This window comes from Pogoniulus pusillus, chromosome 8 (assembly GCF_015220805.1).
Source record: "Pogoniulus pusillus isolate bPogPus1 chromosome 8, bPogPus1.pri, whole genome shotgun sequence".
Taxonomy (NCBI): Eukaryota; Metazoa; Chordata; class Aves; order Piciformes; family Lybiidae; genus Pogoniulus; species Pogoniulus pusillus.
The window spans coordinates 25,094,160-25,120,587 of record NC_087271.1 but is presented as its reverse complement, the minus strand read 5'-3'; the positions used below and the strand labels follow the sequence as shown (position 1 = coordinate 25,120,587).

At 40.0% G+C, this 26,428-nt stretch overlaps 1 protein-coding gene across 2 annotated transcripts in view; it reads right to left on the bottom strand.

Moving 5' to 3' along the window:
- The window catches only part of EIF2B3 (eukaryotic translation initiation factor 2B subunit gamma), a 104,999-nt gene that overhangs the window by 60,221 nt on the left and 18,350 nt on the right, over positions 1 to 26,428 (bottom strand). For both annotated transcript variants that reach the window (XM_064147699.1, XM_064147696.1), the window contains exons 4-5: positions 23,660 to 23,819; positions 17,924 to 18,035 (exon numbers count right to left, since the gene is read on the bottom strand). In XM_064147699.1, the coding sequence (XP_064003769.1) occupies positions 17,924 to 18,035; positions 23,660 to 23,819 (272 nt within the window). The remainder of the gene's footprint in view (positions 1 to 17,923; positions 18,036 to 23,659; positions 23,820 to 26,428) is intronic.

The following is a 26,428-nucleotide window of genomic DNA, read 5'->3' as shown; positions in this document are numbered from 1 at the left end:
TAACCTGTGCTCCCTTTTCATTTCCCACTGGAACCTACTGCTTCTACCTCACTTCTGCTTCACAATAAGCTTTTACAGTTGTATCTATTCAAATCTCAACTCCACTGAAACTTGAACACTTTAGCATTTGGTGACACAGGAACCACACTTCACCCTGACAAGATACCAACAACTCCAGGTATCAAATACTTAGCCAGGTAATGAAAACAGCTTTATCTCATGCATAAATTAAAGTGGGCACAGAACTTGCCTCTGCTGGCACTGCAGAGGGCAGTCTGGCAGTGACTGCCAGGACACAGGTTATTCTGCATCTCAGCAATGCTGAATGGGTAGACAGATGAAAAATACATTGTAGGGGAAACTACACTGAGGTATTAGCTGTCAAGTTTTCTGTAGAGAAGCAAGATTCATCAAAACCGAGGGGTTTACCAACTTGGCTACAGTGAAGTAATGATTCAGCCTGTGTATTTGGATACATCCTTAGAGGCATGACAACCTGGATTGAGGTAATGTCCATCTTGAGCTGCAAGATTCCAAGACACAGAGAGCTGTTAGGGCTTGGGACATCATGAGCATTATAGTACAGTCCAATTCTGCAGTGAAAGAATACCTCCAGTAATAGGAACATCACACAAGCAACACAGAGATCCTTGTGTTCTTTTATAGTTTAAAAGAACCTATACTGTTCAGTTTATCAGCCAATATTTTGACAGTACGAATAAGAACTTCAGTAAAACAAAGCCTTGAGTTTGGAAAATGTAGCATTGTTTTTTCAGAGTGACAGCAGAATTTACAAACCAAGGCAGAACTGAATTCAGACTGAAGCTACTTGCAGACATCTCTTGTCTTTTCAACAGAATAACTTTATGATTTCTTTTAATAGTTGGCATTTTACACAACCCCATTAGAAAAACCGTGGGATGATGAATGTAAGTAACAGGAAAAATAAAGGAATGAAGACAAGATACACCAAATTTGTCATTACCACAAGAAGAAATTAACCCAAAGTCCAAATCTGCATTTTTTTTTAACAAGAAGTGGCAGTGGTTACAACCACACTGGATTAGTCTCTGGTTAGATCAGATTACTCATGATTTTAAATTTCCAGATTTGTTAATTGCTACAGCAGAAGTTGTTGCTTCATATAGTGAGCCTATACCTAACATGCTTTTGGGAGGACACCCAAGTTGGAGCACTACAGCATTAAACCTAACAACAAAACTGTAGACTTCACTGAGGACAGATATGAATTTCCAAAAATCCTCCTCATCTTTCACCTATTACTAGGACCTGAATAACAGGTTAAGGCTGGGTAGGAGGAATTTCACTCCTTTTTGAACAGTGACAATATTGCAATTAGAATATTGCAAAGAAGAAAATCCTGGCAAATTCAATGCTGTAAGAGGGTGCTTCGAGCAGTAGGACCCCTGGGATCATTACTACTGACTAGGAAACTCCACGCAAACAAGGCTGTTGTTCTGCACAGCCCAGCGTGTGCCAAGTCACCTCAGACAGTAGATGGGAGCTGCCTTTATAGCAAGTAGTAGACAGCCATTGTTAACTTTAAAAATCCAAACAAACAAAATGTTCTGGAAGGAAAAAGTGTCTGGACAGCTAATACAATATTGCTCATTTGTTTTGGACAAAATTAGCAAGCATTTTATTGCTGTGATAAGGAGACATCAGCACATTACTTGTAAGGACACATCAGCACACTACTTGTCTGGAGACAGTGTGGTTTCAGCAATGAATCTAAACTTCAGTGGTCTCTAGTAGCAAAAGTAGTAGCAGAGAAACTTTATCACGACTGATCAGAAGCTGGTATTGAAAAGTAGGAGAGAAGACAGCAACTGAACCCTCTGTGGCTGGTGTAGCAAGTTAAACCTCATGGCCTCAAAGCAATAAATTGGCTATGGCAAGCAACAGAGTTCAAATGCTTCTGTAATTTGCTCTTAGAAGAAGCAATTTCTGCAAAAGACCAGAATGGCAACAAAACCAATCCTTTTCCTTTACAAGGCTAAACCTTGGTAGGACAGTTTCTTCATCCTGAAACACTTAGTCCAACAGAAATAAAAAGAAAATGGATAGTGGATGACCTGAAGATTATAATTTACAATTTTATGGCAACTTCAGATACTATTAAAACAAAACAACTTCTATTCCCTTCTTGCTTGGCATAGATTGGGATTATTCCATCTGTGGTTGTGGACTCTCTTAGTATTATCCAACTGCATAAACGAAACTAGTGTCAAAATTAAGTTTTAAATGGCTTGAGGTTTATAGGAATTAAAGAAGGAAAAATTAAATTTGAAACTCTTCTTGTTTACTAGCACTAATTAAATATGCCAGATTTCTGGGCAAGCTTCCTAGCCTGTGGCTACTACGTTACTGGCTTGTAAAACAGTCAACAAGTACATGAGTACAAAGCACAAATACAATAACAGAGATTTCGTGTACAGTCCTGCCCTTAGTTTATAAAGAAAAAATGTATTAGAAACAATCTGTACCTATAAAGACCTGTGCTAACCCTCTAGACTATATTAGTAGTACGAAAAAAGGGCCAAGTCTACAATGGTTTTGCAGAGAACAGTTAAAAAAAATCAGAGAGAGGTAAGAAGCACTAAGCACAATCAAAATGAACAGGAAGCCTTAAAAGCCTAGTTTCCTCCTAAAAATCCCATGCTTCTGGGCTCTGCTCTCAAAGTAATTTGCTATTAAAAGGGATTTTTTGCATTTCAACAGAAACAGGTCTGGTTATTCACACCAAAGAAGCTGCATTCTCCACAAATTGATTTTATTCTTATATTTGAATTAACTAGAAAATAGGTTTGTTCTGAAGAGCTGGGATTCCACATATAATGGGAGCGAGGGCCACATCCATAACCACATCCATTTAGACTCTAAACTTTGAAGATGGACAGTATCTTTGCATTCTGCATTTTAAAGGACCAAGCACAATGAGCCTGCAGGAAGCTAAAAATCAGACAATAAGGAACAAACTAAAGCCAACCTCAGATAAAAGTAGCCTCTGGAGACAGCACACAGGTGAAAATGAAACAGAATAAAAATGCAGTGATACCTGCATCGTCTCAAGATAGGCAGGGGCAGTAAGATAACATTGGCTGTAATGCTGTTTGTTCTTTGCACATCCTTCTTTCAGGAAAAGCTCCCAACTTACCTTCTGTGGCTGAAGCAGCCATTTCTATAAAAGCAACAAACAACTCAATGAAGAAACACTTGAGAACAATTTGCTGCCTTGACAGTTTTAAATGAACAGCCTTTCACAGCAACTCAAATTAATGTGTGCTCCCACTGTACAGTAGCCTTGCTCAGCTTTAAGGAAACCAGGAATTATGCTTCAATAAAAATTCAGCCACGCAAATATTCTGCTATAAAAAGAGGCATAAACATATAACTCTCCAACTTCCAGAATCACGTACAAGAGGCAAAGGGAAATGATATAAAAATAACTAGGTTTTTGTTTATATCTCAGATTTACAAGAGCAATTCCAGAAACTAAGTTCTTCCACAGAGGCACTGATTTAATTAGTCTGCATAGCATGCTGTATTTGCGTTCAGACCTCTGACGTACATTGATAAAACCCAAACAAATACACAATGGATACACACAAAATTGTTCCCTAAGCTTTTTCTATGCCCAGGTGCAGGTAAGAATTCTCAAACATACTTCCACAAGCTCTTCCTTTCATGAAAATGATTCTTTTTTAATATATACAAACTATGAATGTTTTCAATTAAAAATGTGACTGGATCGATTGGATCCTGTATTCTTGCAAACCAGCCAAAATTCAAATACAAACTGAAGCCCTGAAGGAATTTCTGGAAGTACAAACCATACAGCACAACAGCTCCGCTGCTGGCAAGGAAAATCAGCTCTCCTTTCAAAATGAAGCTAGAAACGACAGCAGTGCATAAAAATATGCTGTCATTCAGCAATGAAGTAACTACATTAATGAACACTACCCAAAGAAAAAAAATGCAACTGGTGAAAATCTCAGCTTAGCAAGTAAGAACCAAGTGATCAGGTTAAAGCAGAGTTCTTGATTCTTACCTTCTGATAACTACAAATCTCAGTTTTGGATCTTACTCTTCAACTGGATGACAAAATGACTTCCTCAGAGAGGTGAACACTGGATTCTATCCAGGACACAAACAGTGGCAGGGATGAGGACAGTTTTGCTTAGGGGAACAAACAGGTCTACTAGAATGGTTCTCATATACTTTTTCTCACTGCATTTTGGTCCACAGACTTTGTCTGCTTGTTCTTCCTCATGTTAAATTTAAAACCCAAAAAGTCTCAGAATTTTGGGAATATTTAACTATGATGGTAAATAAGAAGAGACACTGGAACAGGTTGCTCAGGGAGGTTGTAGATGCTCCCTCTTTGAAGGTGTTCAAGGCCAGGCTGAATGAGGCCTTGAGAAACCTGGTCTAGTGGAAGCTGTCCCTGCCCTTGGCAGGATGATCTTGAAGGTCCCTTCCAACTAAACCATTCTATGAATCTATGATATTATGCACTTTTAGAGATACTGTTCAAGTCACTGTCTACCCACAAGGAATGCTTCTGAGGCCCATTGGTTTTTCCCCTTATTACTTCATCTAATTCTCCACACCCATGCTCTACTAAGATACAGCTCCAACATCTTTCTCTTGTGTACAGTGCAGTTGTCCTTGACTCTCCAAGTGCACAGCATACAAGTGGTTGTGTTCTCAAGTCACTGTACTGTGGCACCATCTTCCCATCATCATGGTTCCTTTCAAGTGTTTTGAGGCTGAACAGCTTGGTTCAGCTTTTACTTCTTCAGAAAACAGTAGCTTCTCAGGCACTGACCAACAATGAAAAACTCCTCAGCTGCATATCAGCATATCCAGAAAAGTTAGAAAACAGCAGCATCCAAAGACACTTAAGGCTCTGGATACGTCCACTGAGACTTGAATTAACACTTATGGGCAGTTTCCTTATTGTCTTTGTAGGAGGAGCTGAAATCAGCAGTAGATATGAAGGCATATGGCCTGTAAAGGACTGAAGCCTTCCAGAAGTCATGAGTGGAACCTCTGAGTCACCTCCACTGTGGACACAACATGTTTTCATTTAGGAAAATTAAGAAAAGGACAGAAAGAGTGTCAAAGCAAAAACTAACCTTTAAATTACTCTGCTGCAATCTGCTATGAGCTTTCTGTTACTGAAACACTTGTGACCAGTACTAGATGCTTTTCTCAGGAAGGCATAACCATACCCTTGCATCCCTTTTTCATATTCATGCATCCAGCTCCTTCAAGATGGTGGATCAATCAGTTAAAACTTCAAAACACAGAACTGAACTTATAGAATCAACCAGGTTGGAAGAGACCTCCAAGATCATCCAGTTCAACCTATCACCCAGCCCTGTCCAATCAACTAGACCATGGCACTGAGTGCCTCATCCAGTCTTTGAACTCCTCCAAGGATGGCGACTCCACCACCTCCCTGGGCAGCCCATTCCAATGGCAAATCACTCTCTCTGAAGGAATAGGTAAACTGACAGACTTGTTCATAGCAGGTTACTCAACTGTGCTTCAACTCTGGCATTTGACATTTCTGCTGCTTGTGGCATTTTGGATTTACAGGTGGCATTGCACCTTCATTTATGCACATGATTTACAAGGCCAATATTTAGCAGAGCAACATCACCTTGTTTTGTTACCATCTGCCATTCAGGAAATATTTATGCTGTAGAGATAAAATTGTCATTAAAAAAAGTGAAGAAGCAGATCACACACAGCAAGCCAGAAGATACTTTACAGCAGATGTAAAAAGTAGCTGTCAGGTTTTAAAGATGTTTAGGAGAAATTAAAGTGATCACCCTCTAAAGAGAATTAGCATTCTACTGTGAACAGTAAGCTATTTGAAAAACTATAAAATATCATACTTGTTTGATGTTTGCATTCTGCTGTAACCTGAAAGTGCTGATTGAAGCTATACATAGGGGTAACAAACACAAAAATCTTATCTCAGAATTTAATAGCTGCCATCAGGTGGCCAAACTGGAGCTGGGCAGCAGAGAAATTAAAAAGAAATAAACATAATCCTCACTTGTTCTCCCTTTATTCAGAGTAATATGGATCTGAGAAACTGCAGATGATACTCCTTCTGCACCAGAACCGGCTTCTTCTGACTCTTCCACAGCATGATCTGAGCCTCCGAGGTGAGCTTTCCTCATCTGGAGAGCTGCTCTGCCAGCCCAGCCTGACCCTGACAGCAGTGCAGCCACTCACAGCATGTTAGCTCAGGGGCATTGCTATGAGCTCTGCCAGATTCAAGCCAGCATCTGTAAAACCACTTCATGTGCACACAAGGAACTACCTATGTAAAAATTTGATCATGCATGCTCAGGAGCAACCCTGGCTTCTTGATGCAAAAGAAAACTTACTTATTGTTTCATTGTGCTTATTTTTATGCTTTTGTATGAAAAACTGGAGAATCAGTACATGGAAAAGAAAATGAGAGTGGAATGATAAGAACAGCAGTACTTAACAACATAACACATAATGAACTACACAATAATACGCTGAAGTACCACTAGTGTCTGGCATACAGAAGTTCAAATGCTGAAATTGAAAAATTTAGGTTTAAACATGATCTGTGGCTCATGTTATACACAGTGTCACATCAGCACTTCCTGCAGGCCATTTTTACAGGTACTCCTCTGATTCTACATGTAGGAAAGTCAACAGATTAATGCCCTGTACTCAGAGCAGCATTTTATATTTACACTACTGACATAATCATTCATGAGTGATATCCCTATGAGACAGGAAAGTAATATTGTATTCATTTTAAAAAGCAAAGGAAGGATGAGAGACAAATATTAAGTGGACTTCTCAAAGCCACAAAGCCAAGCATAGAAGTGATATCTCTCTATATATTAATTACAAGACATTCTTAATGCAAACAGGCATATATCAATTCACATGTTATTTTTTTACTCTTTCCAGCACCAGGGCACTTGTAGAACAAGAGAGCCCTTCTTCTGTAAACACAATGCTTATCATAATGGTTCTTTACAACAGGCAAACAGATCTTTTTTTCACATTTTTAAAAACTTTTTTCCCCTCAAAGACAAGAATAGATTACTTAGAAGTAAGCTCAGACAACTTTCCTACAAACCTTTTAAGCCAACAGTTGTCCAAGACATGAGAAGTAATTTTTCACCCAAGGTATGAGGTTATCCCTGCTCCATATGAAAGCCTAGAATCTATACAACATCACTATTATCATATCTTCTCCTTTTCAGTTGACAAACATCAAGGGCTGAGAAAAAAAACAAGCCAAACTCTACTTGTTTTCAGGTTGCTTTCTTTGTATAATAATGAAAATCAGAAAACACATAGAACCCTACATGCTACAGTTACACTGCCATGGGGGTACATCTAAATCAAACACATGCAAGAGACACATCAAATCTGTAACACATACTATTTTCTCAAAGGTTAAGGCAGAGAAAAACATAGCAGCAAGCACTTATTTGTCTCACTGATCAAATCCCTCAATAGCCAGAAGCTGCTTTTAACTACGCTGACTTAACAAAAGAATCTAAATTGTATAAATCAACGTCTCAATTAACATTTTGTTTAGGAAGAGTTAGGGAAGAGAAGCAGAATGCAATAATTTGCTACCACAGTGGCTCCAGAGGTCTGGGAGCAAGTTCAAGAAGAATGGAGTTGAATGTGGGAAGGGTCCGTTATTCTTTCAATAGCGTCTGGTGCTACAAAGTATGTGCTTGCATACTTTCCTACTTGAAAAGCTTAAGTCTTCAGTAGCTCCTTGGTCTGGGAAAATGGCAGGCACCCAAGTGCTAACCCAGGGATCTAGGAAGGAGATCTACCTGAAGAACAGTATTTTTCAAGTGGCCTTAGAAGTGAAAAACAGCCATAAAGAGAAGTCTTGTTCCCAAGGGATTTTATTTCTTCTGTCTGGCTGCTGTTTGTCAGGTGCCATTCCTCACACAGATCCCCAGCACATTCTCTAATGTAAGAACGGAGAGAGGGCCTCTCTGAAAATAATCACACTTGCTGAAAGACCTGCCTTGCATAAATATCTCTAACAACGGCAGAAACAGGAATCAGACTCCTTGCCCGATACTTTGCTTGAAATTTATGGCACTGCTGGTCATGATTCACTTATTACTGCTTTACATGGCTAAGGCTCAAATTCATGGAAGCAGGAATTTCAGAGGTATTTTCAGAAATGATGTCACTCACTTGGCAGTGGAAAAAAACAACAACAAAAACCATACCTAGTTCCACAAATGCTGTCCAAATGCAGCAGTGAACAAAGCTATGTATTACACACACACAGGTATGAACTTGTGCCACAGAGACGGGACACAGGGACACATATGGCCTCTGAAATTATATTTAATGCTACACCTTGGGAATAATAAAGCAAAGGGGAAAAAAACTATAATCAAAGGGAATACTGAAAGGCAGATTTCAGTACTCTTGCAAATATCACCAGCTGCTGGAGGATTTATATGCAGAAAAACTACAAGTTGAGCTTTAACTCAGTTTTCCTTGCTTTCTCACTGGTCTGCTTCCAAACCTTGGAGTTTAATTAAAGTCTATCAGCCAAATCTCTCTGTACTGACTGACCCAGCTTTTTCAAAACCTTGAGCTTCTACTAACCTGAATTATGAATACTCCCCTCTCCACATTAAAGTGCAAAGGATTTCAAGCTGATTGGCCCAAGCAATACCAACAGCTACTGCCAGCCAATATGCAGGTATGCAGGTGCATGTAAGTTGTCATTAGAACAATTAATTGAGCAGGATGCTGCATTCTGCAATGCCACTCCACATATGAAGGTCTAAAAGTCACTTCCTCTCACCTCCAATAGAGTATATCATATTTGGTGATTGGAGAAGGAGAATCCTGTAGGAAGTCTCCAAGACAAGCGGAAAAGAAGTTTTACTGCTTGTAAAAGGAATCACTCTCAGATCCTCTCTAACTGGGAGGATGGTGCAATAAATTTGATGAAGAAGGGAAGGATTTAAAGCCAGAGAAAATTAGTATTTCTTGAAGCAGAAACATAGAGGACATGCTTCCCTTAGGAATAGATCTCTCCTATTTACTTGATCTACTGGAAGAACTCCCAGGGAGCATGTCTCAGCAAGAGAAAGGAAAGTGTGCTATGCTCTTCATTTCCTGTGTAATTCCAGAAACTGCCAGCACAATGCTGTTTGGGGAGAACAGCTACAGCTATTCAAGAGGGAATTCAGCATTGTGTTCTGAATGAATGGAAACATTTTCAAAGACGTGTATTTGCTGTGAGTAAAGGAGAGCACGGACCCAGGAAGGATCACTGGCACCACAGGGCCCACACATACCTTCCACCAGCTAATTGTATATTCTGACTCTTTCCACTATGACTTTCACAATATTCGTACCAGTGCTAAACTTCACAGTAAGTCAGCCAGGTTGGAGTTCACAGTAGCCATGAAGTAAATGCAATAAATCAGCACTAAAAATATTATGTAACTACAGCTCAACTGATACCAAGTGTAGCTAATTTTAATGGAGAAGCTATCACTTTAATGCACCCTTGCAAGTTAGTGATCAAGATGAAAGAAAGGTTCTTCAAAGTTCAGGTTTCTTAGAATGAACTTGATGAATGGTTCCTTGCAAAAATCCCAAGGGTATTTCCCTCAAGTCCACTGCAAAAAATCCTCTGCTAAGCATGACAATTGAAAGGATTAAAAAAAGAACTCAGCAACACACAACAGTAAGGGAACCACAAGGTTTGGCTGGGCTCATGAGCCAAGACCTCAGCCCCAAGCAGAATCAGACCTTTTAACTGAAGAGGAACAGTCACATGCCTCATTTCACCCTTACTTTGCTTTAAACTAGGCTGCTTCCTCCCCCCCCATATTCCACATTGGCTGATAAATTCCCCAACGGCGGGTGTTAACTAACTCTGCATTCCAGTCTGCTCTGCGTCATGGAGTTCCACATCCCGCTGATGAGGAACACATGGCAGACATGTGGTAGGGGAGAGCCTGACAGTGCTCACACAAGCAGGGATAACTCCTCTGATCTTTGGCTTTTTTCTCTCTCTGTACCACCCCAACCACACAATAAGGAGTCTGTGTCCCTCTGTCACATACTGGTCATTCTGGGATCACTGGAATTAAGATGAAACCCTAAGATTTGAACAGACAGATATACTGAATACACACTAAGGCTGAAAAAAATATATGTATATTGTCTCACCGCTGACCATCCAGAGGAACTTTTAGATCGCAGAGATTACATTCAGATGAATTGGGGTAAATACGTCACAAAACCAGCTGGTGACTGCTAGATTCCCAGCAACTCTGTCAAATAAACTGATTCACAGCACTGCTAAAAAATACACAGTGGCAACTGCATAAAAGTATCAAGACATCCTTCTAAAACGAACAGACTATTTGTCATCTTTTCAAGATCTAAGCCTGAGTGTGAGTAACAATGAGATTCAACTTCAGTGTTGTCCAACCTGATGACTCACCCAGAGCACTGCATTTACCAAGTCACATGGACTCAGGAGTGTCCAAGCAACACAGTCATCCCTTCCTCCTTTGAAACCTCTGAAAAGTCAAACCAAACCATGGGCTCATTGCTGGTCTGAGACTGCAGCAGGCAGACAAATGACGAATGACAATCTGCACAACATACATTTACTGATGATTAGAGAGCAAACGCTGAGCCTCACGTGCCCTGGTTTTAGTTTTATGCATGCTGTAACGCTGGCAAGAATCTGGTGGTAACATTAAACCTGCTGCCATTAAGTCTTTCTATAACTACATTCAACAGAAGTTCCTGATAATATTCCAGATTCTAGAAGTCACAATTTCTTACCTAAACAAGTGACAATACACGCTTGGCATGACCTTTCTTTTATAAATAGAACCTTGAGTACTGTGTTGTTTTGGGCTGCCCAGTTCAAGAGGGACAGGGATCTGCTCGAGATAGTCCAGAGGTCTACAAGGATGATCAGGGGAGTGGAACACTGCCTTATGAGGAGAGGATGAGGAATCTGAGGCTTTGCAAGTCTGGAGAAGAGATTTAATAAATGTTTATAAACATCTGAGGGCTGCAGGTCAGGAGAGGGGGGACAGGCTCTGCTCACTTGCTCCCTGCGATAGGACAAGGAGCAATGGGTGTAAGCTGCAGCACAGGAGGCTCCACCTCAACACAAGGGGGAACTTCTTTACTGTAAGGGTCACAGAGCACTGGAACAGGCTCCCCCAAGAGGCTGTGGAGTCTCCCTCTCTGGAGACTTTCAAGGCCTGTTTGGATGCGTTCCTCTGTGACCTCAGATAGGTTGTATGGTCCTGCTCTGGTGGGGAGGTTGGACTTGATCTCTCACCTCTAACATCTTGTGATCCTGTGACACACTGTACATTCATTTCAACCCACCCCAAAGAATGAATAAAATAACATGGCACCAGCAAAACACAATAGAATCTCATGAAAGCAACAGTATTAAAATCAGAAATAGCACTAGATGCTTGAGCGTGTCCAGAGAAGGGCAACGAGGCTGGTGAGAGGCCTCGAGCACAAGCCCTATGAGGAGAGGCTGAGGGAGCTGGGATTGTTTAGCCTGGAGAAGAGGAGGCTCAGGGGTGATCTTATTGCTGTCTACAACTACCTGAGGGGTGGTTGTGGCCAGGGGGAGGTTGCTCTCTTCTCTCAGGTGGCCAGCGCCAGAACAAGAGGACACAGCCTCAGGCTGCGCCAGGGGAAATTTGGGCTCGAGGCGAGGAGAAAGTTCTTCACTGAGAGAGTCATTGGACACTGGAATGGGCTGCCCGGGGAGGTGGTGGAGTCGCTGTCCCTGGGGCTGTTCATGGCAGGACTGGACATGGGACTTGGTGCCATGGTCTAGGCTTGAGCTCTGTGGTAAAGGGTTGGACTTGATGATCTGTGAGGTCTCTTCCAACCTTGGTGATACTGTGATACTATGTTCTTTAAAATAAGGTCACTGTCTGACTGCTTTGATTATACATTCATGATTATTGTAGAAGCATAACATGTGAAAGTACCAAATTAAAATGCTTTCCATATATTTGGCTAGATCCATATTAGAAACAATAAAGCAAGGCATGTTAAAAACACTCTATTTCTGAAGTTGAAGGCTATGCTCATCCCAACATATTTACAGGAAAGGCAGAGCAAGGTGAGCAACGTTTAAAAGCATGAGCTTTTTTTTTTTTCCTTCCAAAGGGCCAAAGCTACTCAGCAAACTGAGAAACATCTAAACAGGTATGCAAGACCTTCAAGGGCATCTTGAAAACATCTACTTCCAACTCATGGCTCGAACAACTACTCACAGGCCAGGATTTTTTCTGAAATGTTCAGCGAAATCCTCTTTTGTAAAGAAATGTGATTAAAGCTGCAGCAACATTTTTAAAGTGTGGTTATAGTCTGAGAAGTTAGTATGTAAAAATCACACCCTCTTACTCACTAGTCCTAGTTTCCCTGTTTTGATTCAGAGTCAGATCCGCTTACTTTGCCGGCTAAAATAACTTTTTACAACTTTCTAAATTCCTACTAGTACTGTGAAACCAATTCAGTTCAGAACCAGATTCTTTTCTCTCTTGTGCATCTGCAAAAGGATTATTACCTAAATCAACACATGCAATTTCTATTTTTTTGTGATGGAGGAGCCAAAACAAACAGACCTTTTTTTCTGGATGCTAGTCAGAAAAAAAACAAAAACTGGAAGAGCAGATCTAGAATAACTGCAGGACAGCTTTGGACTAACAGGGAAGAAATGAAGATCTACACATCACTTTCTAAAGGTTACATTTCAGGGAAAGAAAATAAGTAAGCACATAAATAAATAAATAAACATCCAACATCTTTCCATGACATCCTTCAAAATATTTCTTGAATGCAAAGGAAATTTATAAGCAAAAGTTTGGTAATAGTTTAAATCAACACAGGAACACCATGATCAGCAGTTGGAGCATCTTTGCTATGAGAACAGGCTACAAGAGTTGGGTCTCTTCAGCCTGGAGAAGAGGAGGCTTTGAGGAGACCTTATAGTGGCCTTCCAGTATCTGAAGGGGACCTACAGGAAGGCTGGGGAGGGACTATTTATGAGGTCTTGTAATGACATGACAAGGGGTAACGGGTTTAAACTGGAAGAGGGGAGATTTAAACTAGATGTTAGGAAAGAGTTCTTTACAGTGAGGTTGAGACACTGGAACAGATTGCCCAGGGAGGTTGTGGAGGTGTTCAAGGCCAGGTTGGACGAGGCTTTGAGCAACCTGTTCTAATGGGAGGTACCTCTGCCTATGGCAGGGGGTTGGAACTAGATGATCTTTGAGGTTCCTCCCAAACTAAACCATTCTATGATACACACATATTCAGCAGGTAGTAGACAGCTGAGCTCAGCAAAGAATTCTTGCTTCCTGGTGTGCCCCGAGTTGCTCCTTGGGATTTTCATTACTGTGTTAGGTTATTGCACCCCCCTGCTTCCTTGCCAGTGGCAGTGCTTGTGGGGACCACTGCCTAATGCACAAAGTAAAAAGAACCAAGTTATCAAAGCCCTGCTGTTCAAGCTAAGAAGAGTAATGATTCGTGTGGCGTATGAAGTACTTGAGAACACACCTAGATCGGGGCAAGCTGGAGGTGACAGACCTCTTCACTGCATCTAGGAAAGGACATCTGCCCATGATGTAAGTTTAGGATGCTTGACACAGTGGTGCATTTGCCTATACCTGTGTCACTCCCAGCCTCTCTCATGAAGCCAATTTTAAAAGAAAGAAAAAAGTTCAAAAGAATTACTACAGGTCTGGCAGAGTATCTCAGAGATGCCAATTTCCCAATGAGAGCAGTTTCAGAGAACAGAAACACTGAAGTTGCAGTGTGTTTATATATGATCCACTTAAACCAAATTATCAGCAGGAAAAAAAAAGAAGAAAGCAAAAAAAAAAAGGTGATATCCCAGGGCAATAGAAAGGAAATCAAGTGTATCAAAACTGTTCCTGAACTCCCATTACCTACCCACTTGGCAACACTGCCATTTAAAATTATACTACACCATTCATTTTTACTCTCATGATGCAAGGAGAAAGGAAGTAAAACTCCCCCCATCTTACCCCCCTCTTTTTATTAAAATATCTTAAAAACAGATCTGTATTGTTACTTCAAGGCTAGTAACGTTAGCACTGTATATATTTATAGATGAGATATTCCTTTTTGTCTGAAACACATGAGGTAATAAGTAGCTGGAATTGTCACAGTGATTTATTAACATATTCTCTAGGAGAAGCTCTGCACCTGCATCTGTGCAGACAGAACACCCACGAAGGCTGAACTCACCCTTACACAGCCCACAAGATCTTAAAAGGAAATGCTCCAAATTTAGACCTGCTCCAACAGGTGTCTTTTACTGTCTCACTTTGCATGACCATAAATATCAGAGGTGGAGCAAAAAGCTCCCCATCCATTGTAATCATGCTTTGAAAACAAATACTTTTGCCCCCTCTGAAAGCCAAGGCAGCAGCTATGGAATTCTCATCATTTCCTCACTCCTTCATCCTGCCAAAACCCAAGTCAGCAAGATGTCACCGGCAAAACCAGGCTCCAGGATGAGCACATAACTTTATTTTTTTTTCCTTCAAAGGGCCCAAAGCTAGTTCTGAAACTTCCCCAAACTGTACTTCTTTCATTCTAGTATCTCATCTTGCAGCTATTTGCCAAAGTGAATGACACACACAGGCACTTCATGGCTTTTTATAAGCTCTCATTACCCAAACAGGGAACCATTTCCTTGAAATGCTTTCCCCAGCAGCAGTCATCTCTCTAGGCACCACAAATAGCTTTTGTCTCCTGGACCATCCAAAATATGCCTGTCTGGATGTATTTGATACTGTTTTGCACTTGTTTACTGGAGGGAGGACAATACCTGAGGGACTTGTCATCAGGTCATCAGGGTGATTAACAGCACAGGGAGAAAAAAAATGACAATTTTAACAGCTGAATTGAAAGCTTTGCCAGATTCCTTCTGGCAAGCAAAGGAGCAAAATCTTGACTTCTTTCTGTGGTGTAACAAGGAGAGACATTCAGAAAACCAAAATAGCTATCCACAGCTCACAAAACCCCCAAAATAAATCAAAACAGCAAATCTGGAAAAAGCAATTCTAACTAAGCTGAGAAAGAGAATTAGAGGTTACACCATGAACTTAAAAATCCTATTAAAATGTTTCATTCTGTAACACTTTCATTATTACAAAACGTCTGAGTCAAAAGCAAATAAATATTTAATACTCAACAGGTACTCAGGAGAATGTGTGTTTTCCCCTGTCCCTCCCCACCAGCTGCTCTTTTATGGCAGGAAAGTGAAGAGCGTGAAATCCAATGATAGGAAGAAGGCAAAGGTCAGGAAAAAGGTTTTTCTTCAAGGATTTGAATTAGCGTTCTACAGCTTTGGATGTTTTGTCAACACAACTTCCCTCCTGTGAGGAGGGGAAGCCAAAGGTCCTTTGAACCATTTCTGTATGGGATATAGATTTTTACCAGTAACAAGATTCCTAGCTTTAAAGAAAAGTTCATCTTCCCTCTTCTCATTCCTTTCACCACTCCCTCCCTGTCCCTCCTCCATCTCCTCCTTCTAAAGGGAGAGAAAAAAAGAAAATAGAAAGAAAAAGACAGATCTGAAGAGCAAAACTAGAACTCCTTCAATGCTTCAGTTCATGTAACAAGACCATTATAGCCCTTCAAAGGGATCATTAAAAGCAAAACAAACAAAAGCAACACCCTCAAAATGTCTATTGTATTTCACAGAGGAACACATGACTGTACTGGAAATTCTCCCATCCTGCCAGAAAGTCTGTTATTTCATCAAAACAAAGTCCAGAGATCAAGAAACAGCCAACATGGTAGCTAAAAGTCAGTCAGTTCAAATGATCCATGAAGAAAACGAGATTGGGCTTGCTCTTTTCTTTCTTTCCCCTCCTTGCTTTACTATGATGTATAAAAAAGAAGACTTCAAAGATTGTTTTAAGCGTCACTTTTGTTTCTCACATGAGAAAGTTGGGGCTTGAGCAGGTCTAGACAGCCCAGTGGTTAAAACATCATTAGCTGCCAACACTTTGTCTTCCTAGAGCTCCCACAGTTTTTGCTAACCTGGAATTGCCTCGTTTGAAAGTATCTGACAATTTCCATACACTCTTTTGCTTCCCCCAGAGCTTCTCCAAGATGGAAGCTGTAAAACAGAGAGAGTGCAGGAGCACCCATACAGAGCAGGCAGGTTGAGATGTCAGAAGCTTACCCCAGTGGGTACTGGCCCAACGTTTCTGCCTGCTGCTTCAAAGCATTATTATTTTGTTGCTTTCTTCTTTATCAACACTTAGGTCTTCTCTCTTTGTGCTTCTAGACTATCCCATCATGTATGGGCTTCACTTGGAGGGTGACTAATGGCTTACATTGTTTTTCATAGCTGCGAGTACGGGAATGTAAAACAGACAGTGAGCCGTACAGATTTTTATCCCATCTGCACACTTATCCCCAACACCACATTTACCAAATCCCAAACAGTTATGCTCAAGAAGATCTGAAGACAGTGTAACTGAACAGGTGTTCCTGAAGGCAAAATCAGGCTTGCAGGATAAAGCCTGATTAATTTAGCTACAGGGTAACAGGAATGAGAATCCTCTAGTGAGACAAACCTGTAAAATCAGAGGTCAACCAAGATCACACGTTACAGCAGTTTCTAGGTCATTATACCACAGTTACCAGCTAGCACTAGGAGGAAGTAATATTCCTCCTTAACCCAAAATAGGTCTATTAGTCTTTGTTTGTGCAAAAACAAAGTATGCAACAGTGCTGAACTTCCTACACTATGCAGATCAGCTGCTGTGAATGCACAGAAGGCTTGCCTGGAGCCTGATCCCTGTCATTACCAAGAGAACACTGGGAAAGAGACTGTTGGGACAGGCTTTTCCCATCACAGCAGTTAACAGGACTCACTCTTGACCACCTTCCTCCTGAGGTAATCCTCAAACAGGAACAAAGAGGAGTCCTCTTTCCATGGCCACACAGCAACTCCCTTGCATCTGGCAGCAGAATGTTGAAGGAAAGATTCCATCTAGCTGTGGCCTACAACCCACATCATATGCACTTCCACAGAAGAGATTTATCTGAGATCAGACCCCAGATACACACATCCTTGACTTACAAGGTCCACAAGGATGAATTTCCCAACTTTCAGATGACTGTCCCACAGATGTCTAATCTCATAGTGGTGACAGTCTGTCAGCCTAGGGCAGGCTACAAAGGTTGGCCTCTCAAGGGGTCAGTAGAGTTTTCCATGGAAGATGTCAGACAATGTGTGTCAAAGAAAACTAAAATCACTGTACAGAGAAGTGTGAAGAATAACAAGCCATCTTTCCTTCTACTAATGGATATGAATTATGTCATGGAGCTATGCTGGCATAGTTAATAAACTAATTCAAGTACCTAGTGCACCTTAGTGGTGGATATGATCTGGATTCTCCAATGAATCTTCCTGAGCCTGGAAAAACAGCTGAAGCTTTGTGTCTCATATACAGATGAGTGTAATGAAAGAATGAAAACCTTTCTCAGATATTCTATAAATCCATGTGGGTCTCAGCCAATGAGACTAGCATTTAATGTATAGGGTCTAATCCTACACTTCTGAATCTAAAATGTATCTGAGCTCTAGTAACACAGACATGCCTAACGACTGGTTTTAATGATGTAATGAATAATACAGTACTGCTCCACCAATACTGCAAAAGCTGCTTTTCCTCTTCCTTTCTCATCCTACTTCGTCTTTAACCATCTCTCCTAGTTCACAGTTGTCTCCTCCCATCTCAAGTTCAGTTTCTATTACAAGGACTCATAAGCTTACTTCTGAAGGATGGATCTTTTAATGACAAGTTCTTCATCCAAGTCAGCTTCATTAGCCATGAAGAGCAATCTTTTTCCCGTGTCATCCACTCCAATGAAGTCGCGCTGCTCCACTGAAGTAGAAAAATCAAACACAATCATTACATAATGCTATCTTAATGCAGACTGGAAAGACAAATGGGACCACCAACCACCCTAAAGAATGTGAAATATCAGGTCTCAGACTAACCCAACAACTTGCTGAATGTAGAAAATTATCCACAATATTTATTAAGTTCTTTTCAGTCAGGATGGCTGATAGGCATTCTGACATCCAATGGCCTGACTGGCCTATCAGCTTTTTGTATCATCTTAATGAAGGTGACAGCTACAGGCCCTGACATGTGACACTCAATTTTGAGTTGTCCTTTCCTTTTCTCTCTTTAAAAACAACAACAAAAAAAAAACCCCAACAAAAACAAACAAAAAAACCACCCCACACCTACTACCTGAATTTACATAACAACAAACCCAAATCAAGCAGAAAGGACTTCAAAATCCAACTGCTCCCTCCTCATGGTAAGTCGGTCCACACTAGAACTAGGTGGTCTGGAGAGGATTATGATTTCCACTTTGCAACTGACACCATATTTTACATAAATACTGATAGCAATAGAGAAACCTAAATCACATACACAAACACACATGAAAGTATATATCCTAGGACTCCCACCACTGATGTTTCTGGTTAACTTGTTTTAAATATCTGTTTATAAAACTGTCAACCAAGAGAATACCTAATAGTCACATAGATTATTGTGGCAATTCCCATCTCCTGTAATCAGTGACTTGCATCAACAGTGACTTTGGTCTGCTTAAACATAAAGCATTTGGTTCTGAATAGTTTTCCACAACACCCGAATACAGTGATGGCAGGTTATTCTAACTTGTGCTTTATAGTACGAGCCACCACTCTGGTGGGAACCATACCCTGATCTTTACAGGAACACAGCCTGTAGAAGAATGCCATGGTACAATTTTACCCTCTTTTCACCCACTAAATAATAGTATCTTGAGCCAAACTGGCAAATATTCAATCTCCTAAGTTCTAAACCTTTAACCACACTGGAGAAAGAGCATGCTGTATAAGTAGCTAATTCTCTAAGATCTTTTCCTGGTCAAACTATTTTTAACCCTATTTTTTCTCAGTTCAGCCCCATCCATTATTTTACTTTTGCTTGTTTCTTCAGAGTTACCATAGCAATAACCACTATCAAAATACAGTCAAACATGCAGCTGTTAAAAGTTCTCCTCTTGGCAGTCTTTGATCCAAATGATCAAGCATACCCTCTTTAGATTCCCCATTCCTTCCCAGAAATTAATCATACAGCAAAGAAGCACAAAAATAGGCCTGAACTTGCAACACTAAGACAAATTAAGTACAACTAGGATAAAGCTCGCTCAATGTAAAAACTCAGAAACACATCTTGAAAACAGTACTGATTCTCATGCTAAGGAGGTTGATGAAATTACAGAGCAGGGGATAATCAGCCATCACCACTGCCACCTAATTCTGACAAGCTAGAAACACAACCATTATCAATCTTCCTCCATAAAGACACCAACCAATACTTCTCTCAAAGTTCAGGTTGTGGCTGCTCATCTCCTGCAGTAATATATTACACTGTGCACTGTGACAGCAAAGCTCTATGCAGTAAGAAATAGGAAAAGAAAAACCAAACCCAAGCCCACCGCTTGGTTGAAAACAGGACCAGGTACATGACTGCCACCAAACCAGTTTCTCTTAATTGTATGGCTAGGTAAGAAACAGGCAGTGAAACCATGTGAGAGTCCTACGTTTTCTTAGCAGCAGATGTCAAATCAAGTTCTCCTCTGCACACTGGCAATAAATAGCATTACTTCTGTAATTTAGAAAAGACAAAAACCTATTACCAAAATCAATTATCTAGAGACACAAGAGTGCTGCTTCAGATTGCATTGGCATTACTTAACAAGGAAAAGAATAAATATGTAACTAGTTTAGAAAATCTCTGCAAGGAAAATATGAGAAAATTGTCAAAGCTTTTGTGATGCTACCTAAAAAAAAACCTGTTACAGGATAAAAATGAATACAAGATGTGTTTTACCTCCTTGTGATTCATAAAGTAGAATTTGACATTGCTATTGCCAATTTATTAATTACTGCAGAAATTAGATGCCCAGCAACTGTTAAGTCCTTTAATGACCTAAAAAAAACCCCATTGAATCATAAGAGAATGGAAAATGAGCAACTCAGAGATGAGAAGAAATAATGTGCAGTGAGATTTTCTAAAATGCTTTAAGATCAAATACAATTAATTTACACTTGTGAAAAAGACACCTTTGTTGAAGACTCACTATCCACACCCTTTCAGTCAAAGGGAAAGAATTCACACGATGCAGTCTGCAAGACCACCAAGAGGTCTTCTGGCAAACACAAGGAATACCAGTGATGACATGCCTGCTGCTTTCAAGACAAGAAAAACAAGCCATCTTTTCTGCCTTTCTTTATACACAGAGAGGCTCAGACACTGTTTTCCACTCTGTCCCTTGTAGGTCATCTTTAAGCACACAGCTCCATTTGAGTTGCTATCAATTACTAGCGTTCTTTGTGGGTTTTGGTTTTGTTGTGGGTTTTATTGCCATGCCTCTTATTAATCAATTTTGAAAGCCACAATTTTGAGATTATGATTGTCAATATATGATCCTCTAAACAGAAAAGTAAATTAATTTCACTCTGTAACTTGCTGCTTAGTTGTGTCAAGCAGGAAACCATCAGTATTAATATATAACATGAATTAGTTTTAAGGAGATAATTTAAAACCCGTTCCTTATATTACATACAATTCTTGAACAAAAATATCCTGAAAGCAATGATTCTGTAATAAAGAGTCTTGCTGCTGCTCCTCAAAAAAGGAATGCATTTTTAGGAACAATGAAATAATAAATAGAATCTGCAAATGTATGTAGTGGCTCATCAGGATAGAGGATCTATTTCCATTTCAAGTTCCTAACACTTGAGCAGTACAGTGCAAGTACAGAGAAACACACATGTATCACCATTTAGAGAAAGAGCTGATAGTGCCACATACTATGAAAAGCTGCCTAAAACACTGCTTGTTAATATCTTGTCTTCAGTTGCCTATAAGCTTCATCAAATTTAAATTGTGGGGGATGAAATGTATAATGCCAAGTGCCTGCCTTAAAAGGAACACTTGGAGAATTTCAGCAAAAACAGTTCATCTTCTTCTAAGGCTAAAGACAGGGTAGGGGGAAATAAAATTTAAAAAAAGAAGAAGAAAAAGAAGACGAAGAAAAAGAAAAAAAAAGGTTAGGTGTCAATTCCTTTGAAAAGCTCTGATATTCCAGTTCTTCAAAGAAGAAGCATGACATTCAGTAAGCTAGCTCTGCTGACCTGTGTCAGGAGTGTACTTTTTGCCATTTGACTGCATTACAAATGTCTGAAACCCTGCAGTTTCAAGTGCTCTTCCAAGGTTTCTGTTTTTACTGCAAAAAATCCTGCACATTTTATTCTAAAGGAAAGGTTCTTTCGATTCCTCATCTCCCAGAACTGATCAAATAGCAGGTGCCATCTAAGGCCTTCCGTACCATTAGATGGTACAAACAAAGCACAGAAGCCAAAAGGCTCCACAGCCATGCTCCAACAACTGCTTCAGAGAAAAGAGTTTGATCTACTTTTTGCAATGAAATAAAACTCATAAGCTCATAGGGGTGAGGGAAAATAAAAGCACAAAAATGAGGACTCTGGAAGACAAGCTGGAAGGAAGAGAAAGTAGTCCCTGAAAAATGGTGGAAATTGGGACTCTGTTAAAGAACACTGAACCACAGAGACAGGAATCAAAGAGAAGAAAAAAGGTGTCTATGGGCAGATAAATGAAGCAGGCTGAGATGAGAAGTCAGAAGTGGAACAGAGGATGGGACTGGTAGTGAAAGAAAAGAGTAATATATGAGAAAGAAGGTGGAATCTTGTCAAGGATCTTTGAAGGAGACTAAGCAAAGAGAACGACAATGGAGGCTGGTGGTGGCAAGAAGCCATCATGGGAAAAAAGATAGACATGAGTTAGGATGATGAGAGCAATAGAGTATATTCAGTCAAGAATGAATAAAGGCAGGAGGGCCTGGTCCTCCCTAAATTACAGTACCCCTCTCAGAACCTGAAGAACTCAAAATTCCTGTTTAGGCACTCCTCTCCTTCTAGCAAGTGACTGAAAAAAGCCTAGAAGAGTTTGTGTGTCATCCAAGGCAGTTCACAGAAACGGATTTACTTGTGTAATTCACAATGGCTGAAGCACAGTGGTTTTGAGTGGGAGACCTTAGCATCCAGCCTCACAGAAAAATACTGTGGATGTCAAAACACTTCCACAGAATGGAATTTTAATGTTTTCAAGTTTGGTCTTCCATATATCTGAGAAATCATATACAAATTTTAACAAGTTGTGTAGGAAGAGTTATACTAGAAAGTCAAGCACACAGACATGAAAAAACAAGCAAATGAAGAATGCATGTGCAACCTGATGAGTTTACATTTGCAAAGACTCTTTAGATGATCTTGTTTATCTTTACAGACCTCACTCCGGCTCTGTACGCTCAGAGCTCACACACTGGGCAGCTCTATGATGTTCTACCACAGACACATTAGTTTATAACTCCTGAATGCTCAATGTGGCTGTCACAGTGCTCCTGACAATGTTACATGTGCCATTATCACTGAAGACTGCCTTTTGAAAAACAGGAGGGTTTAGAGTTTTTTGAGAGTCCAAGAGCTAAATGCTTTCAGCACTACAAATCTTGTATTCTGCTCCAGAAAAATCTTTTAATGCAGAGTTTAAGCAGTTTTCTTTTCAAAATACATTTCCTCCACTTTGAGACACACACGTAGCCCAATGGTTGGTTTGCATTTCACTCCTCTCTCAAGCAGTTAGAAGCTACACTTTCATATTTGTATTACTGTAATGCCTCTGAGCTTTAATCACAGACCAGGACTCACTGGCATTAATGAAGCCTCAACAATTTAGAGATATCATTAACAGAAAATGAGAGCCATGGTATGGGAACAACTGTATGGTATTTAGTACTTTCAGCATTTAAGTAAAGGGGGATAATAGTCCTGCCCTGCCTTACAGCAGTGTTGTTAGAACAGATACATTAAAGATTACAAGGCACTAACTAAGATATTATGGTAAGAGGGACAAGATAAGCATCTAACCAAGTCCTTTAAATCAGTGGGAGTTTTGCCTAGCAAAAGGCTTCTGGATGTGATCACAGAAGAGTAATTCTGTACATATCATGAAAGAGGATAACTTCCAGAAGCATTTCTAACCCACCCAACGTGGATCTCTACAGTCAGTCAATGGCAAAAGCTCCCAGCTATAAGCAGGTTGATGCCTGGTGCTCTTGAAAAACCTAACGGTTTTAATGTTCATATGTAGCAAAAATTTAGGGTTTGATCCAAAACTCACTGAAGTCACCTGGAGCTTTTCCCTTAACTCCTGTGAGCTTTGGACCAGTGCCTGCAAGATTACATGAGTTTAATACTTAATTTTGAGCTGGTAAAAAACAAGTCACACCACCAGCAAGGAACCTGATGAAGAATAGGATATCTTCTTTGCTCTGTGGCTGACAGCTAAACACATGATACATACCAATGGTTTCTCTATCATTTATTAGCAAACAAATGTAGGTATTTCTGTCTACATACCTGTTTTTTTTTTCCCTTTCTGTCCTGGTACTGCTTCTGTGGGTTCATGAGTTTTCTTCATCAGCATGGAGAGAGTAGCATCATGTGTCCGGAAGAGATCCACAACTTTATATAAATCGACATCTGTGATCAGATCGCAGCTCAACACCAAGATATCAGTCTGCCAAAGAGTGGAAAAAAAACCCAACCAATGAAACCCTTCAGAGATATAAACGACCACATGTGGATTATCATTTGAGGAATCAGTAAGTATACTTTCCCCCCCCCTTTAAGTGTCAAAACCCACAAGGTCTGCCATATTCTGGCAAAAATAGTTACTGGTTTTTACCAGTTCACTTATTCTTGAGTCCTGCTGTTACTGATTTAGTTGCTTCATTAATGCTTATCCAATTTTGGAGCATAAAGATCATGTGACCATCTAACTGCTAATATCTGCTCTTAAGGGAAGGAACTAGGATACTGAAGCTATGGCTTTCAAGATTGCCATGAAATTCTGCAGTACTTACAACAGCTACTTTTAGTTACATAATGATGTAGAAATCTCTCTGAATAAATCTTTTTTAGCTGACTTTGCATCTGGCTACAAACCACTGGAAAAGATATTTAAACTATGTTATTTTATCACAGGAGAAAAAAAAACAAAGACTATCTAGGATGTGATTTACTCAGTAATTGCACTGCGATGGTGTGCTCAGTTTAGAAATACAAAATACATTTCCTAAACCCAGAAATATTCCATATGTATGTGTATATATATATAAAGGAAGTTAGGTCCTATTTAATAACAGGCTTGTATTTAATTTTGATCTCAAAGGATTCTAAAATGCCTCACAAAGTATTTAAGAGAACTGCTGTATATATCACAGAAGCTTTGCCCCATATTGAGCGAGACACAGCAGCTTCATTAACCATTCACACTATCAATATACCCTGGCTGAAAACTCTTACTTAGAAACTATTTTCTGTATTTCAGGTGGGTTGTAGAATATCCTGCCAAAAATCAGCAATTATCTTCATTTAAACTAATCCTAACATAATATTTGTGCAGCATGGCCTACAGAAAAGTACTAAATTTCCACTTTATTTTTAGTTAATGATCAACCCTCTAAACACATCTGAAGAAGATAGTGTTTCTTTCTTGCCATTTACCATTTTCACTTTCTCTGCTACCATTTACTATGTTAAGCCTCCCTGCAGAGCGTGATGTGGCATCCTAGTTTTGTCTTTCAATAAGAAGGGCATTAGATACCATTTGGCAGAACTCATGGAGGATCAGTAGTTCTCAATTTACTCTTTTTTTTTTAACTCTCTTGATTCAAAGCAAACTAGTTCAGCACTGACCATTTATTAGAGAAAGGAACATCACAGAGATGTTTGCATTGCCGACTTCATTTAATTCTAGGAGATTCCACATTGTGAGTGAAACTGAGGTCTGGTATTTACATTGTTTGACAGGTTGCCTGCAAGTACTAGGCAGGTTCATGTGTTTACCAATAACTCATTGGAATTCATCATGTCACAAACTCTTAAAACTGCTGATTTGGCATGCTGTGTAAAAGGTCAACCTCTTCAATTTTCACTTGATTTCTCCCCACTTTACTGAGAAACACCTGGCTGCTTTACAAGAAGGAACAATGTGCAGGTTGAGAGGTTTACACACTCAAAACCCAACTTGCGTTGCCCCTTTTAACATATTTTCTGAATGTGTATTTTACATTATGGTTTTGCCCAGGAGAAGTGTTTTAATTACCACTTCTCTAAGACAAACAATATGCACACATTGGAAAAAAAATTAAAAGCACCTCCGAACCACTAAATCAAGCTGCCCAGTACTCTGGAGCAGCCTGCTCCAACATTCCAGTGCGTACAAAGAAAGTCAGAAAAAAACCCAACCAAACAACAGCTTAGTATGGAAGTAAATCTTCCACTTCATAGCTGTAAATAGAGAAGAAACATATACTAAATATTCTGGAAAATCCTGCAAAATGCTCAGGTGTTCTGTTTTTGCAAGAGCAAAAATGAGTTACAATATTTGCAGAAAAGGCCAAAAGGTATCCAAGACTCACATAAACAGACCTGTACTTTACAAACTCAGTTTGTAGAAGGAAGAGATCACCCACTTCAAATCTAAATGCATTCACTCCAGTGGTGAAAATAAGAACTAACAACAAAAGGAGAAAGAAAGACAGGCCAGTGGACTCATCCTTAGGAACAAGTATCTGGACTTGAAAAACAAACCTTGTAATTATTTCACATTTTACTAAATACTTTAATCTGTCACGACGGCAAAAACCCAACAAGCGTTTCATAGTTGTGAACAGGCTCTTGGGTTTTCTCTCCTCACTATAGGACAAGCTTTTTGCAAAAACTGAATGCAAGACCCCTGAGGAGCATACGGGAACAGAACCACCAAATGTCTGGTTGCCATCTGTTCTACCCATTTACTCTCCCAATATGTAAATAAACGTCAGTGAGCGCAGGGACCAGTGAAACACACAGTTGCTCTGTAAAGCCCACATTTCTGCCTCTCCTCCTGATGAGCAGAGCAGTGGCCTCAGAAGCACGCTGAGAATACACCATGAAAGGCTCTTTTGGGACCTGACAACCTCCCCTTTGAAACACCACCCCTCTCATAAATAAAGCCCTCACTGTCTAATGGATGCACTTTTTTTCCAGTGTACAACTCCTAAACGAATAAACTAATGGCTGGATGAAAAAATAAACTATCCTAGAACTCTAGCAGAAGTGTGTGTTTTTCTTTACTTTTTT